The 16,565-nt window shown below is 57.7% G+C and overlaps 1 protein-coding gene across 1 annotated transcript in view; it reads right to left on the reverse strand.

Annotated features, from left to right (window-relative positions):
* The window catches only part of QSOX2 (quiescin sulfhydryl oxidase 2), a gene marked incomplete at its 5' end in the record, with an annotated part of 37,271 nt that extends 20,709 nt beyond the window's left edge, over positions 1-16,562 (reverse strand). Inside the window, 5 exons of the mRNA XM_025860183.1 lie at positions 463-553; positions 701-806; positions 1,472-1,520; positions 3,076-3,176; positions 16,343-16,562. Of these exons, the coding sequence (XP_025715968.1) occupies positions 463-553; positions 701-806; positions 1,472-1,520; positions 3,076-3,176; positions 16,343-16,562 (567 nt within the window). The remainder of the gene's footprint in view (positions 1-462; positions 554-700; positions 807-1,471; positions 1,521-3,075; positions 3,177-16,342) is intronic.
* Positions 16,563-16,565: the final 3 nt, after the last annotated feature.

Below are 16,565 nucleotides of genomic sequence, written 5' to 3' on the forward strand. Positions count from 1 at the left end.
TGAGGGTTCTAGAGGGGAGGGGGGTGGGGGATGGGTTAGCCTGGTGACAGGTATTAAAGAGGGCACGTTCTGCGTGGAGCACTGGGTGTTATGCACAAACAGTGAATCATGGAACACTACATCAAAAACTAATGATGTAATGTATGGTGATTAACATAACAATAAAAAATTTAAAGAAAAAAAATAGAGGCTTGAGGAAAGAGGCAGCGTGCCCTGAAAGGTGGGTCTGGGGGGCCCCTCTCAGCCCCACACTGAGGACGAGGCCGTGAGCCTGCCTGCTTCACCCTCGAGGGCCCTTCTCAGTCTTTGCGAACCGGCCAGTCCGCTGAGTGACACCACTACATCCCAAGAATTAACAGGAGCGAAACACGGGACCGCCACCGATCAGGAGGAAGCGGTCATTACCACAGGGGAACCGAATCACAGCATGCGGTGAGACGGGGCAAGACACAGACACAGTACCTCACGGCCGACATAGGAGCTGTTGCTCTCAAACAGGACGGCCACGTAACGGCTATCACGGTTGTCCATGAGAGAAAGGATGTCACTGGGCCTTTTAAGAGAAACAACGCGGCTTTTAGTGCTTCTGAGAACGGCGAGCTGGCCATCATACACCAGCACCCACATCACTTAATGCAAAACCATATTTTACAACATTAAATTCAAGTCCTAACATTCCCTTTTTCACGCAACTACGCACCGAACGGGGTCCAGAGGCGGGCAAGCAGGAGGCCTGTCTCCGTCCGTGTGGTTCTGCAGGAAGTCGATCATTGTCCGCCTCACAGTCTGCAGCTCTCGGTCGGGCCCTGCGGGGAGGCAAGCCGCCATCACCACTACGTCTGCCCTATGGACCGCCACCGCCCCAGGGCCTCGGAGGGCACGGCACAGACACGGCAGGATGCACCGATAGCCATCCACAGACCGCGGCAGGCGCACACGACAGACCACACAGCGACCCGCGTGGGAACAAATGGGCACCGGGGGCCAATCTCACACACACAGCGTGATGACAGAGGCCGGGAGCGCCTCGCTGCCATCTACGCCAAGTTCAAAACATGCCTGGCGACCCTAATGGAGAACAGCCGTCACCGTGGACTGACTGGTAGCACATCGGAGCCTGAGATGAGCACTGGCTCCCCGGGGGGCTCGCTCATAAAATTCATTAGGTGAGCATGTGGTTTGTGACCTTCTCCAAATCTTTTTTGAGTAAAAGAGCTTACTTAAAAAAAAGAGATTTCACCATCAAATTTAACAAGGAAGGCAAAACACAGAATAAAAAGTTGTTGCCGAAACTACAAATGTTTGAGCTCTTCGAGGAAAGATGGGTCAGAGGTGCTGATGCAGATTCGCTGAAGCTGGGGTAGGGGCCCCACAGACCCCATCACATGGGCTCTCTGGTCTCCTGAAACCACCTTTGCTTTAACGGGTTTATGAGGTGACTCTGACAGTAAAATATAAAGCTTGTCCTTACCTTTAAAATTTTCTCCAGTTGTAAAGTCCTTTGTAAATGCCTTGAAATACTAAGAGGAAAAACACAGAACAAGTAAGAAACAAGTGTGACTTGGTGTCTGTGCAAACGTTTCATCTGTAAGCAAGAAAACGGCCACCATCTTAAAGAGTGAGAGTTTAGTCAATCTGCTCCAGAAAGTTCACGTTGACTGATAAGGAGCCGCACATTTCTGTGCACGTCTGCGACATCAGTGTTTCTGAGCAGACCCACTGGGTGTGGTTAGTACCCGTCGGAGTTCTGTCAGCTACACTTCCTGACCCAACAGGGCTGGAAGCCAGGCCGCGCAGTGGGCGCTTTCCCTGATTCGCGACATCAATACGTATCTTAACGGTAGGCTCGAGCGACACAAACGACTTACAGGGAGGGTGAGCAGAAGAAAAGAAACTATTAAAATTAAAAACCTTCTCTAGAAGAGATGCTGAAGAAGGTGAGAACTGCAAACCAGGTGAGGACACTCTCAGTTCTCACAACTGAAAGAAAAGTCAGTGTCAAGGATGCGTACAGGACTCCTGTGAATCAGTTAAGAAAACTGCAAATACCCAAGAGCAAAATGGGCAAACGGAAGGAGCAGATGGGGTGACACAGGGCCTGTGAACAGAAGACATGGCCGCAGTCACACAAGGAGGTGTTCTTAGGGGACTGAAGCCACAGCCAAGGGTGCGGGGTGCTCTCAGAACACCTGTTCAGCACGAGAGAGAAGGCCCGGAGCTCACACTGAGCGCAACACCCTGTGTGTGCGGCTAAAACAAAATAAAACTCAGACATGGAAGCCGAGGATGAGTTATGCAAAACTCCAGAGGAGCATCACTGGCTGGGGTGGAGGCATGGCTGCCACAAAGCCCAGCCACGTAAGCAGCTGGAAAGCATTGGGCTGCAAGCCACACAGAGCACAGGGTTTTAGGAAGACTGGAGCAGGGGGCAAGCTTCCGCAGAGGCTGCATGGTTTCTGGGGTGTAAACACCGCCCTGAGGCGCCCGTGCGCCCGCACGGGACCGCAAGCGCACACACGCATGTGAGCACACACCCTGCACGTGTTTCTTCAGAATCTTCTCAACAGGTTTGTCTGTTCTCTGCCCACAGGGGAAGAAAGGGTAAAACCTGCCTGAAGGGCCACCCACAGGTACCCGCCAGGTGTCACTCTGACAACCCGACCCACCGCATATATGGTGAGCCAACGGCGCCGAGCCTGACATGGGCCACACACGCAGGGGGCTGGGGAGGAGACACCTGGCCCACGGCCCCGATGGCAGCCCCGAGCATGCCCACGCCCACCGGGCCTACAGGCTGCAGACCTCGCCCTCCTCTGCTGCTGCCGTGGGGTGGGGGGCTGGGTGTGCACATACAGCCCCCTAGCCCCGGCAACATGCACAACCCAAGAGCGCGGAACGCGAAAGGTGACCCCGTGTAAATGAGTTCCTGCTAAGTCCCAAGTCACGTGCCCCATGTGCCCGAGTGTAGGAGTTACACACGCAGTGAATGTCACGGGAAGGCGCCCCTCCAGTGGAAAGAGAGGAGAGACAGGGTGGGAGGAGAGCAGGCCCGCGGGAGAGGGCAGGGGTGCTCACCCGGAAGGTGGGGTAGAAGTGGATGTTATAGGCTCGGCACACCTCGTGGTTCTCCTCCTCCGCGCAGTCCAGGGCGGCAACACGGATGGCAGCAGCCCAGTCTGGAAAGCAGGAGCGTGACCTTCAGTGTGGGTCTGGGCCCACATCCACGTGGGCCACCAGCCCACGCCTCCCCCAGGTCATGGATCCAGCCCTCGCGTGCACAGAGCGTTCCTGCGTCAGGCTGGGAGAGGCGGGCAAAGCCTCCATGGGCTGGAGGTGTCTCCCATCATGGACAACACGGCGGACGGACTTCTGCTGAGGGTGCCTAATGAGGGTGCTCCTAATGGAGCACGGCCCTGCCGGACGGAAGCCACCGTGCTGGCCTTGTGCTGGGCCGCCGGGAGTGCGCCTGCAGATGGAGAGCCCCGGCCCTGCACGTGTAGCGACGACACTCCCGGGGGCACTCGTGCAAATGAGAATCCGAGGCTGCAGCGTCCGAGCCGCGGTCTTTCTGGGAAGTGGTTTCTACTTTCCCTGGACGCCTCCGCCAGACCCTTGAATGTGGTCTCTGGTCCTGGGAGTAGAACAGGAGCAGTTTTAAATATGTATTTTGCCTATCTTTAAAGGTTTTCTCGTGGGAATGTCGCCACATGTGAATATCACAAGGTCATACCAGCTCCGGCCAGGTGGCCCGCTCCCAGAACTTCCCTGCTGCCAGGTCACAGCCGGCGGTGGCTACGGTCACACCGACTCACACACACACACACACACACACACACACACACACACACACACAGCCGGCGGTGGCTACGGTCACACACACACACACACACACACGCACACGCGCACACACACGCTCTACTCAGGGTCCGCATCTCCCTAAGTTTCACCGGTCAGGAGGCTGCGACTGTGGTGTGTCTTCTCGTCCACTGCTCCGCTACCCCTCGCACTCCCTGTCGAAGACCCTGGGTGCCCCCACCGTCGGGGCCGTGCTGACGGCACCTCTGCGCCCCATCTCCTGCAACCTGTGTGCACCTGCACGGTGACTCGAGCCTGATGCTCTGGGGAGATGGCTTCCCAGCTGCTGTTGTGGGTAGGTGACCTCTGGCTCACTCCCTTCTTCCCAACAGCACCCCCCACCGAACGTGGGCGGCATGTCATCTCACCCCTGCATCATGTATGGACAGGACACTCGTGCACAGAGGAGCCTAGCTCACAGCAACCCTGAGGCCAGTGCACACAGGGAGACGAGTGCTTGGCTTGGCCCTGTGGTCACCAGTCTCAAAGGCACGGCTTCTCCAGTACCCTCTAAAAAGTGAGCTTCTCTCTTTAAAAGATTTGCTCCCTTTCCCTAGGATGTTCCGGTTGATACCGCCGAACATCTCCAAGCTGCTCGGGGGGGCACCTGGGGAAGCAGGGCAGAGGAGCACAGCCGTCTGCGGACAGCGGCACAACACTCACCGCCAAGGAGCCCCAGGCGGGACCCAGGCGCCCCAGACACTGGCCTGGAGGCACGGGGCCGCCCCGCGGGTGGGCGGGGCCGCTCCTGGTCTCCTGCAGCCAAGGGAGTGCTGCATGGGGGCTCACGGGTGTCTCACTGAGACCCTGAGGAGGCCCTGTGCTGCTATGGGTCCTCACAGGACACCACCAGTCTAAAGCAGTAGTCTGGTTAAAAAGCACATCACTCAAGTTTGATCTGGGTACTGGCTATGATCTGGAACTTCAGAGGTTCCATTAAACACGTGCCTGGGAGGAGAGAAGACACTGGCCATGACGAGATCCATACCACACGAGCACTCTTAGACATGGCCAAGACCATAGCTGCCAGTTTCCCATCTAACGCACCACTTGTGCTAAAAGATCCTCACCTTCCTCTTCTGTCCTTGCAAAAACGTTTACCAATATCAACGTGATGGGAAGAATCAAGTGGAAAAAAGCTGCAGCTGGCTTTCACCACCAATGACCAAATACTGTTCGGCTCACGTTGCCTCCTTGAAACCAATTCCTGTCCCGAGGCCATTTCAGATGGCTCGAAACAAGAATCACGGAACCTTCCTGAACCACCGGTCACATCTTTCTGGAGTCTCGAATTACATGGAACTAAGGAAGAACAGTTAATACTCTCATCCAATTAGTGCAGCAGATGGCCCAGAGCATGCAGCTCAGCGCCGTGCCAACAGCGCCCTCCATGGCGGCGGCCCCCCACCCTGCACACAGCACCCTTCACCCTGCATGCGGTGCCCTCCACGGTGGCGGTCCCCACCCTGCACGTGGCACTCTCCTTGGCGGCGGCCCCCCACCCTGCACACAGCGCCCCCCACCCTGCACACGGCGCCCTCCACGGTGGCGGCCCCCACCCTGCACGTGGCACCCTCCTTGGCGGCGCCCCCCACCCTGCACACGGCGCCCTCCACCCTGCACACGGTGCCCTCCACGGTGGCGGCCCCCACCCTGCACACGGCGCCCCCCACGGCGGTTTCCACTGCCCTGCTGGGGGAACCTTCCCCAGCCTGTCATCCTCGCTTCTCTTCCCATTCATCTTGCCAAAACGCCTCCTGTTGGCTACCTCGTCCCTGTCTCACAAACACAGGGTTTCACTGTTTACTGGGAATTTCCATGACACATTGTCATTGCATGCTTAAAAAAACAAAAGCACCCACTGCCCAGAAAAAGTATGTAAGAAAATGAAGAACTGCCCCAAGGGCTAACACTGAGCATTTGGTGGAATCAATGAATAATCAAGCCAGACCAGGAACAGGGAAGAAAAATGGAAAGAATGCACTCCAAGATGTTCGCTATGGTTTGGTTTTCATGGTGGGACTTGGTCTGACTTCTTTTGTTTTTCAGATTCTTCTTACTAAGTGTGTCTCACGCACAAAAGCGAATGCATCCCCACCCCCGTCTGCAGGGCGCTGGCAGACACTGTCTAGTGCGCGTGCACCCTGCGGCTACTTGTGCTCTGCTTGGTTTCCACCCTCCTGGAGTCCCCGGTGTAGAGAGGCTCCAAACAGCACTCCACAAAACAGATACCACAGGTCGTGACGCTGCAGATGACAGTGATCCTGACCAACCCAAGGCCATGGCGGCACCAGCCACATTTTAATAACCCTTCTGAGTCTAACACGGCGCGAGAGACAGTGTGAACACACTGGCTTCCCGTGTGGAGGTAAGAACGGCTGTCAGCCCTGCCGTCAACAACCCGGCAACCCTGAAGGCAGCATCGGGTGCTGCTATGCCCCCGAGAACTGGAGGCTGTCAGGCTGTCCGGCACCCGCGCCCCAGGCTCAGACCACAGCCCCAGACCAGAGTAAGGCCTCGAAAGCAGCTCTGCAGCACAGCCCCCCGCCCCCATGACTGTGTGACGCAGCGGTCACGTCCACGCGCCCAGCTCTGAGCACACGCCGGATAAAGTCTGTGTCCCCAGGCAGCCACCAGTAGCCAGGCTCCCACACCCCCTCCAGACCTACTGTGCTGACTGGGCTGCTCGCTTTCTAGGCAGAACCCCCCACCCCGCCTCCAGGCCCCAGTATCTGCCAGCTGTTCCCACCTACTGTGTTCCCATGATAAGAAAGCAAACATTCTGATCAAGATTGAGCTATGTGATTCTTCAAATTCTAACCTATTGGAAGGGGCCCCAGGGGGTGGCCTAGCCCTCAGCAAGGCATGCACATCTGCAGGCAAGATCACCTCCTGTGTGTCCTTGTAACCTTCCAGATGGCGTACCTCACTGCACTTGTACCCTCATCATCTCTTCCTCATTCACTCCCCCCCTCCCCCAAGCCACAGACAAGTCTAGGCGCATTCCTGCCCCAGGACCTTTGCACCTGCTCTTCCTTGGGTGGAACACACTTTCCTCTGACTTGTACTTGCTGCTTTATTCATCGATTTCAACACAAATGTCACCCCCATAGGGAGGCCTGCCCTGATTCTCTGCCCAGGCACAGTTAAAATGGCAAGAAAAGCTCCCCACCAGTCTTGCTTCCAAAACAAAGTCAACTACACGGTACTTTACAAAGCTTTCTTACCAAATCATCTACTGTGGAAGTCTGCTGGCTGAAACAGGCAGGATGTTACAGATGAGGAGGCTGAGGGTCAGAGAGGCTAAGGAATCTGCCCAGGGTTCAGAATCAGCTTGCAACACCATGTCACAGGCACACGGCACACACACAACACGAGTGTGCTGACCTGAACATTCTCAAAGTGCTGCGAGGGGCGCCTGGGTGGCTCAGTCGTTAAGCGTCTGCCTTCGGCTCAGGTCATGGTCCCAGGGTCCTGGGATCGAGCCCCGCATCGGGCTCCCTGCTCCGCGGGAAGCCTGCTTCTCCCTCTCCCACTCCCCCTGCTTGTGTTCCCTCTCTAGCTGTGTCTCTCTGTCAAATAAATAAATAAAATCTTAAAAAAGAGTGCTGCGAACATCTCCCTTTCTCCTATAAGCTCCAGATGAAGACACTCCCTCCTTCAAATCCAGCCCACTCCCGGCCATGCAGCGCACACACACGTGCTCCTTCAAACCCCACATGGTCACGCGTGGAACGAAATCAACCACTTCATCAACGAGCCTTTGCACAGCGTGTTTCCTTGTTAAACACACAGAAAACCGATTCCTTAGAAAAACAACCTATCCTTGTATCGCCAACACATTTTCTACTGCCTCTCCACCCGACCAGGGCCCTCTCCGCACAGGCAGGAACCGTGTTCAGTGGGCGTGGAGCCCCACCCTGAGCCACAGGTGCAGCCCAGCCAACGGCGCCCTGCGCAGCGACACGAGCTCCTTCCCGCTCCCGGCACCCTTAGGGCTCGTCCGGACGACACGACGCCGTGTGCTCTGCAGGGGTGGCCACATCACCTCTTGCATCCTGTGCAGGACTCAATGTTCTAAAAGCACTCTGATCTGTGTTATCCCATTTAAGCTTCATGCCCAAGCCTGCGATGTGACCGTTACCACTCCTACTTTACAGGCGGGAGAGCTGAGCGGCAAGGCCCCACAGGGTAAGTGCGGGGCCCCCAGTGCTGCCTCCCTCGCCCTGGCCCCAGGGCTGCCCCAGCCCCAAGGAGCCCTCTGCCCCTGAGCCGTGCCATCCTTTGACTCGGAGATAGGAACTAGGAAATTGTCGCTCAGCGTCACAGAAGCACCGGGTGGCTAATGGTCTCCACCTCCTCTGCCTTCCTCTCCACGACATTCGTGACAGTTAACCGGAGCACTGCTGTTCCAGCTGATCTCCGTGCAGGGCGAGCCACACTCTGCCGGCTCAGCGCTGACGACGCACCACCCTGGGGGAACGAGGGGAGTTCTCTGCCTGACAAAGGGGATGCCTGGGTGGAGAAGCAGGAGATGGTGCCGAGGCCGGCCGTGCTGGCGATGGGCACCGGCACACTGCTGCGCGCTGGGAGCCGTGCGGGGCAGAGGCCGCCTCCACCTGCCATGTGCCTCCATGTGGTCGGCAGCCAGCTGGGACCCAGCCGCAGCCCTGAGAGGACCCTGACGGCTCCCCACGGTCTTGGGAGCAAGACTGTTCTCAATCAGTCCGGACAGGCCCCCCGCTTTCCCTGGCCCTCTAGCCCTGATGTGTTTCACCCACACCCCGCCCCCAACAGCCACACTATGCGTCCTCCTACGTTCTTCGTAGGTCACGTCCTGGCGAGTCTGGCGTCTGCCCCCTTTACTGTGCTCATCTCCATTGGCCTTCCAGGTGTCCCCAGAGTTGCCTGGCCTGTCCCAGCACCAGCAGGCACTCCTAGAGCAGATAGATGGCAAGCAGTGCTGGATGACATGAGGACACCCGTCTGCAGGCTGATCGTGCACAGCCCACATCCTGCTTTGCCTCTCAGCAGGTTTGGAGGATCTGGGCAACTTATCAGTCTCCGTGCCTCAGGGCTCCGCCTATAAGACAGGCCAGATAACATCTCCCCTCTAAGGGGGCGTGAGGACAGGCTGACAGCCACGCGTCCCACTCATGGCAAGGCTGGTAAGCACCTGCTGCTAGAATGTGTTCTGAGCACTCACCAGCGGGGCAGCAGGGGACCCCACGCTCATGCAGGCCAACAGCAAACTCCCAGTGACCCTCCTGGGCGCTGGCGACTGACCAGGGTCCCAGAGGCAGGGATGGGAGGGGAGATAGCCCCAGGTGGAGACCAGCAGGCGGCCAGGGGAGGGGAGGGGCGGCCAGCACGGGGGGGGGGGGGGGGGGGAGGGGGGGGGGGGGGGGGGGCGGTCTAGAGTCAGGGGCCGGGCCAGTCCTGCGAGGCTGCAGGTCTCGGGAGGGACTCAGACACACCTGCAGGGTGAGGAGTGAACAACATCACTCTGACCAGCAGTGTGGGGTCCTGGTGGCAGAGACCGCAGAGTGGTTGCCACCCCCCATCTAGGTGCCCACAAATACCCAGGCAAGGCAGCCTGCCTTGGGCTCTGGCAGCCACACTGAGCAAGGTCAACACAGCTCCTCTTCAGGTCAGGCTCTAGCCCAGCACCCAGGTTCTGGGTAGACAGAGTGTCCTGACCCAGCCTGTACCCCACAGCTGGGCTACCCAACGTTCACATTCGGCCCCCACTCTTGGGCCCCCCGGAAGCGGGGAGCCAGCTGTCCTCCCAGGGGCGCTGGCTGCTTTCCCAGGTGAGGAGCAGGCAGGGCAGCCAGCCTTGGGGGAAGTGCACGGTCTGGGCTGCAGATCCTGCCACAGGGCAAGTGGAGGTGGCCCAGGCTGCAGTCACCAACTCTGGCTTTTCAGCCTCCAAAGCTCCTTCAACTTTTCCAGGCACCCGGGAGGTGGACCCTGCCTTTTGAAATAGGGCACAACTGCTGGTGGCTTAAAAATGAAAAAGATAAAGGAAAATCTTGGTTTCCCTGGGTTTTACCCAACTGCTTGTCCTCATCACAACGGTGAAAGGGCCAGAGTTACAGTGTTACCCAAGGAGCGTGGGCACTGGGTGCGCCGGCCGCCGCCCCACTGTTCTACAGGCGCTCCAAGAACACTGCGGGCCCAGGGGGCTTCCCTTTGCCATCCCTGAGACACCAGACACTTGGTACCTTCGGCAGTGTGAGGGCTCCAGACCTTGCACCCTCCCGCGGCCAGTGTCAGGGCCTCATTTCCAAAAAGCTAGAGGCATGACTCGTACAAATGCAGGACAAACAGGCATCAAAGGTGTTCCTGGACTGAGCACTGAAGGAGCAGGTCAGGGGCACACAGACGGAGCACCCGACCCGCCAGGAACAGCCGCTCCGAGCCAAAGCTGGCTAACGCCCAGCAGGGCAGGAAGCCCCTAACCACTGGGGTGCCCTTTTCCACCAGACAGGGGAACTCTCTGTTCCTCCACCAGATGAGGTGTATGAGTTATGCCGTAGCTTCTGAGTCAGAACGCTTAACCAACAGTGAGGACGCCGGGTCCAACACCGGTACGTGCCCCCGAAAACCAGCCCCCTGGGGAGCCCGTGACACCAGGCCACAATGACATGGGAGAGGACATGCCAGCCCTCTTTCTTCATAGTTCCAGGTTTTAGATAATGTTTCATTAACAGCAGGATGTGGAAGAAAACCAGCCCAGCGCAGGGACATGGGCTGTGTCCTGGAAACATACCCTCCCCTGCTGTACCCCGGGAGGGAAGACCTCTCACTTGGTGAGCTTTGACCAAAAATCATCTATCCAAAAATGCAATACTGCCTAGAATGCAGTCTTTCCTCCTGTTCACCAACTGGAAGGGTCAACTCCGAGAACCCGTGCTGCTGCAGAAAGATGGGTGTCAGTGCCCCTACGGTTCTTCCCGCCCGGATCTGCCGCCCCAGGTCCATCAGCACTCCCCGGAGGTGGCCAGCCCTGGCGGGGCTCACTCGCATCGTCCCAATCTGACCCTGGTCAGTCTCTGGCCCTCGGTTCTCCAGACAGCAGCCAGATTTTTTAACACAGAAACCAGATCATATGACGGCCTGCTTAAAACCGCTCTTCCTTCCTGCTGTTCATCCAGCCTCCACGCCTGGAGCCCCGGGCTCCACCTGCCGCCTGACCCGTCGGAACCTCCCCCATTCTCCCCCGGAGAGCCGGGACGGCCCCTTGCAGTCCTCTGGATGCCTGCAGTCCTGCCTGTCTCACGGCCGTGGCACCGGCTGGGGCGTGCCCCTCATCTTCTGAGTGTCACATGCCGCCCGAGGCCACCAGAGGCCTTCCTCCACCATCCGGTGCCAATCCAATCATTCAGTTTATTTTCCTAGGACTTATGACCTACAATTAGCCTCATTTTGTGTTTCTGTTCACGTCTGTCCCTTCCTCTGAGGCACAGGCTCCACCCGGATCTTCCCCGTCTCGTTCACTGTTTCTCGCACCTACCAGGGCCACACAGAATGTACTCAGGACAAGTTCCAGCTCGCGGGACCAATGCAGGGCAGACTCTGCTTCTGTAGGGGGCACACTGGAGGACGGACGGGGCGAGGACAGTGCCTCGCACCAGCGCAGAAGCAGCCGCCGGCCCTAGCTTCTCGGGGACAAGCTCCACTGCAGCCACACAGCACGCCCGCCCGCCTGCTCAAACCTGGGCCAGCTGGCTGAGTGGAGGGGCGGGCTGACACCTCACCAGGCCTTTGTCCATCTTGGGAAGGAAGCCTGCCTGTGCTAGGCGGGAAGGCTTGTGAGGAAAGCAGATGAGGAAGAATTTCGGTTAGAGAGACACCAGCAGTCACTGCACCGGCAGATGGAGGCATTCATGGAAACACAAAAGAGACAGTCTATTTTATCAAATAAAATGCAAACTATTTCAAAGGTTTAGCTTCAGGGTACTTGCCTCATTCAACTTGTACCCTCCCCTCCTCCTGCCTGTCCAGACCCCACCGCACAAAGGACAGAAACACTCTAAACCGAATGCAAACTGCCTGCCTGGGCAACAATGTCAGGCCACCCCCAACCAAACCCAGGGGTAAAGGGCACCAGCTGGGAGGCACCGTGGCCTCCAGGGGCATCCACAGAAGGAGTCTGCAAGCCACGCTCTGCTCTGCTCCCAAGCCTGCCCATTTTCAGTAGCACAGGCTTAAAAATATACCTGTCAAAGACTTAAGCTTCTATGTAACAGCAAACTGAAATTTATTTCAAGTTTACCCTTCAAGCAACTCTATTCTTAACGTACAGGATTAAACCTCGTACCACTACTTGCCAAGTTCTAATAAAATGTATTTATAAGTCTAATTTGTAGGCAAGCATCAATTTGTCCTAGAAAATGATTACAGTATGGAGTCACTGCCCTCCAAGGTTGAACAGGGTGCGAGAAGAGGGTTGTCTGGAAGGCGGGGCTGCATGGGGGGCGGGGTCCTCCCTCACGGTGAAGCCGGGGCGGTGGGACTTCCATGTTCCCACCCGCAGAGGCCACTCTTCCACCCCCACCCCCACCCCCCCCCCGGCAGGCCCCTTCCTGCTTGAACAAGGTCTTTTTAGACAGGATCCAAGTTCAAGTGCAAGTTTAAGCTATACAGGCCTGAGTAGGGGCGCCTGGGTGGCTCAGTCAGTTGACTGTCCGACTCGTGATCTCGGCTCAGGTCATGATCTCAGGGTTGTGAGTTCAAGCCCCGTGTTGGGCTCTGCGCTGGGCAAGGAGCCTACTTAAAAAAAAAAAAAAAAAAAAAGATATAGAAGCATGGGTAGAAATTAAGCCCACAGAGTGACGAGCAGAGGCCAGCACGAGTTACGCAGAAGTTATTGGAGGTGGCTGGAGAGTCCTGGCGTGCTTGGCTCAGCGTCCTCTCAGAGCGGAGGCGGGGTCTCTGTCGTGCTCCTGGCCCAGCGCTGGGTGCAGTGGGTTAAACTAGCTCTACACATAGTCCGGGGCAGCCGTTCCAGGGCACTTGATGGGGCACAGCCGTCCCAGACGCGAGCGTCTCTCCTGGTGAACTGCTGAAGCCTCGCAACACTGCCATGGGGAGAAGGAAAGCCCCGAATCCCCCAGCCCCTCTTCCCGGCACCCTGCCAATCTGCGCTCTCGCACTTGGTGTCACTGAGCCTGGCGTTGCCACAGTGGGGCTCCTCTGGCCTCGGTCAGCACGGAGTCCGGGCCTCACGGGCATGTCTCACTTGGGCTAACCACAGCTACCTGGGCAGGGGGTGGGGGGCACAACAGGCTGTCCTGGGCCCTAACAGGTGGACGTCGCCCCTGCCTGCCTCCCCAATCCTGTCCACCCTCTCCAGAGTCCAGGCAGACTCCCGGCAGCCTCCCGGGGCTCCCCACCTTGCACACCCCTGCAGGCGCACTGACCAGTCACTCCCGCTGCCATCGGCACCCCCCACCCCCTGCTCGAACGTGGGCCCATGGGGAACACCAGGCGGTCCTAGCTCATCTCCAAGAGGCCTGCGGCCTAGCCAGGTGGGTGGGAAGACCAGACTAGGTGGTGAGTGAGGAGCTCAAGGGGGGCAAGCCGGAGTGGACTCTGGGCAGCAAGAACGAGCACCTGCCTCACAGCCGCCACACACTTAGCCTCGGGCCCTGGAGCGACACACCCTGTCGCTCAGCTGTGTGACCCTAAGTGAATGACTCAGGCTCGTGCGGCCTCTGGGTGTCACCGTCCGCAACATGGGTCGCACCAACACCCCCTTGCCGGACCGGAAGAGGAGGCATGTGCTGGACATGACTGCCCGCCACGTCTCGGGCTCCCCTTCGAGCCTCACCTAGAATTCCAGGGGCCGTTACAGAAAATCTGCCCTGCTTCCGCAAGCCTGGAGTAAATGCGAGACCCGTAAGAACAGATGCTGAGGCCTCGGTGATCCTGACAGGGACACTTCTGAGTTGACCAAAGTTTCTGCAGAGATACTTCAGAGATAGCGCAGGGGTGGTGAGAGGAGGCGGCATCACAAACCGAGCTAACACCACAGCTCCGGGCTAGATGATTTCCAGGAACATAGCAGGGTTTTGTTTTGCAAAGGATTTAGAAGTGACAGCCCTAAGCCAGATCCACATAAACACTAGAACATTTGGCTACACTTAACAGTAGACCTTTTGTTTGTTAAGCCACCTTACAAGGAAAAACATTTATTTTCAAAATCTTGAAAATGTCAGTGAAGTGCTAAAGTTCAATCTAAATCTTTTAGAAAAACAAAGGTACCCCTAAGCTGTGCGTAGACCGGGCTTGCAGAGCGGGGAAGGAGCCTCACGCTCTGCAGACCACCCCTCACTTCCTGTCCCTTCTGAGCAAACGGCAGAGGCCGCTAAGGCAGGAATGGTGGAGGGACAGCAGGGGAGACAGTGCTCCGCTGACCCCAGGTGAGATGACCCCGGGCAATCTCACCAGGGAGCAGAGCCTGTCCCACTTCCCAGAAGCCTTGAGATGGGGTGGAGGAGTGGTGCACTGGAAAAGCTGGCTGGACACTCTCCATTTTAAAAGGGGTGGTGGGAGGCACCCAAGGGGGCCCAGTGCAAGGTCTGTGTGCCCCAGGGACTGGACAGCCCAATTCACAAGTGACTGATGGGCCAAAGTGGTGACAGGGGGAGGGAAGCCTGTGCCCACACGGGACCACAGGGAAAAATGGGCGTCTGCTCCCCTGTGGGGGGCGGGGGGGGGGGGGGGGGGTGCTTCTTCCCAGTGATTCCATGGGGAGTTGGCTGAAATCGGGCACAAAAAGGGCCCTGTGGTAGATCACGTGGGAAGCAAAGGCTTAGACTTAGCGGGACTCCTTCTTGTGTGCGGTGGCCATCCACAAGGAAGAGCTCATATGCTGCGTTTCCTGGTGCTCTTGGCCACGAGCCTTTCCTTGCAGGTGTCTCATAGGGCTGGTGTCCTGAGAACAGTGACCCTGCAGACTTGGTGCTTGTGCTGACAGGATGCTGGGCCTCGTGCCCAGTTTCTGACCCAGAGGGCCTGGGTTGGGGCTGACGTATTTCTAACAAGTCCCCAGGTGACCTCTCTTTGGGGACCCCAAGTGGGCCACTCCCCAGTGCTGAGGGCTCTGCCCAGGTGCCCCGCAGCTGTCCCCACCCTTTTTCAGGCCACAGCTGCTTTTCACTTTCAGCCATATCCCACTTCCATCTCGGGCCTTCTTCCTGCCCTGACTTGAACAGCGTCCAATGCTGTTAAGGTGACCTTATTTAGCTAATAGCTGAGTTAATCACACCATTAGGTTTGGATTTTATCACTCTTCTTTCTAGAAGAAACCTTCCTTCCAAGTTCCAGGGACAATTTTCCAGGCTCCTTACACGATGGTTCAACAACAGAATAGTTTGTAACGTTCGAATCTGGCTTACCATATTTATGTTTCAGATACCAAACGAGAAAATCAAAATATGCACAAAATAGGCAACAAGTGTTTGCCACAGATACCGGCATTTGCATTTGCATTTACATATCGGCTTCCGCCACTAAAAAACAAATGACAACTGAAAAGTTCTCTATGTTATTGAAATGCTTGCTTGTTCTCAGAGCAAAGGCTTTAAGAGAACCTACTGAGGAGGGTGTGTCCACCTCCTCGGTTCCAAACACTGGGGGCTTAAGAAAACAAGAGATCAAAGAACAAAGCCTTCAGAATCAAGAATCCCAACACCCCGAGATAAGAGAACACAGATTAAAGATAATCATTTACAATTTTGCACAAAAACCGTATTTAGGCTTTTAAGAAGTTTATGAACCTGTCTGGTTATGAGAAAAAAATCACAACAGAGGATATAAGACTTAGAAACAAAAGTGCAGGAAGAAAGTGTAGCAATTTGTTATCCTCCTGCCCACGGAAATACATAATTAGAGGTTAGCTGAGCACCAGCTAGACTCCTGCCAAACCTCACTCTTGCTGAGGACAGCTCCGGCTTCGGAGCCACTGACGTTCCGTTTTAAAGCTCAGCCAGCTGGCGAGGGGGTGATGCAGACGCCCCCCGCCCCCGCCCACAACTCCCCGGTGCAGGGCTGGCGAGGAACCTAGGGACTGGTCACCAGTGGGCAGCAGGACCGTGTAGTTTGGTGGACGTGCGTCCAGGAACGCCCTGCAGGTCCTGGTCTGCCTCCGCAGAGGTCTCCAGCGCATCTGGCGGGCTCACTTTGAGCATCCACCATATGGTCAGCTACCCAAACCAGAAGAGGTGGCGGGGGCGGGTGTAAAGGGCAGGGGGCTCGGGAACGGAGTGGGGGATCTACCCGCGCGCCGAAGCGGGGGGTGCGTCAGCAAACAGAGGGACAAAGGCCCGGGCGGGGGGCTCCCCCCGGCCCCAACTGCGCAGGTCGGGCCGCCAGAGGGCTTCTGGGGGCTCTGCCTCAGGACCCGCCAGCCCGCCGGGCTCCCCCGGGGGCCGGCCGCGAGGCCGGGGCGCAGGGGTCGCGCGCGGGCGCGCCTCACCTCGCACGTCCCCGGCCAGGGCCCGCCAGGTGGGCGCGTAGCCGATGCAGTGGCCGCACCACGAGGAGTAGAACTGCACGAGCCACGCGGCCGAGCTGTTGGCCGTGGCCCCGCGCACGCTGCCGCTGTCCAGCACCCACACGGCGTCCTCGCCCGCGCGGTAGAGCCGCGCCGCGCCGCCCGCCCCGGGGCCCGCCGCCGCCGCCGCCAGCAGCACGAGTAG

The sequence above is a fragment of the Callorhinus ursinus genome, unplaced genomic scaffold (genome assembly GCF_003265705.2).
Source record: "Callorhinus ursinus isolate GAN/ISIS: 27379988/994484 unplaced genomic scaffold, GSC_fseal_2.0 scaffold126, whole genome shotgun sequence".
Taxonomy (NCBI): domain Eukaryota; kingdom Metazoa; phylum Chordata; class Mammalia; order Carnivora; family Otariidae; genus Callorhinus; species Callorhinus ursinus.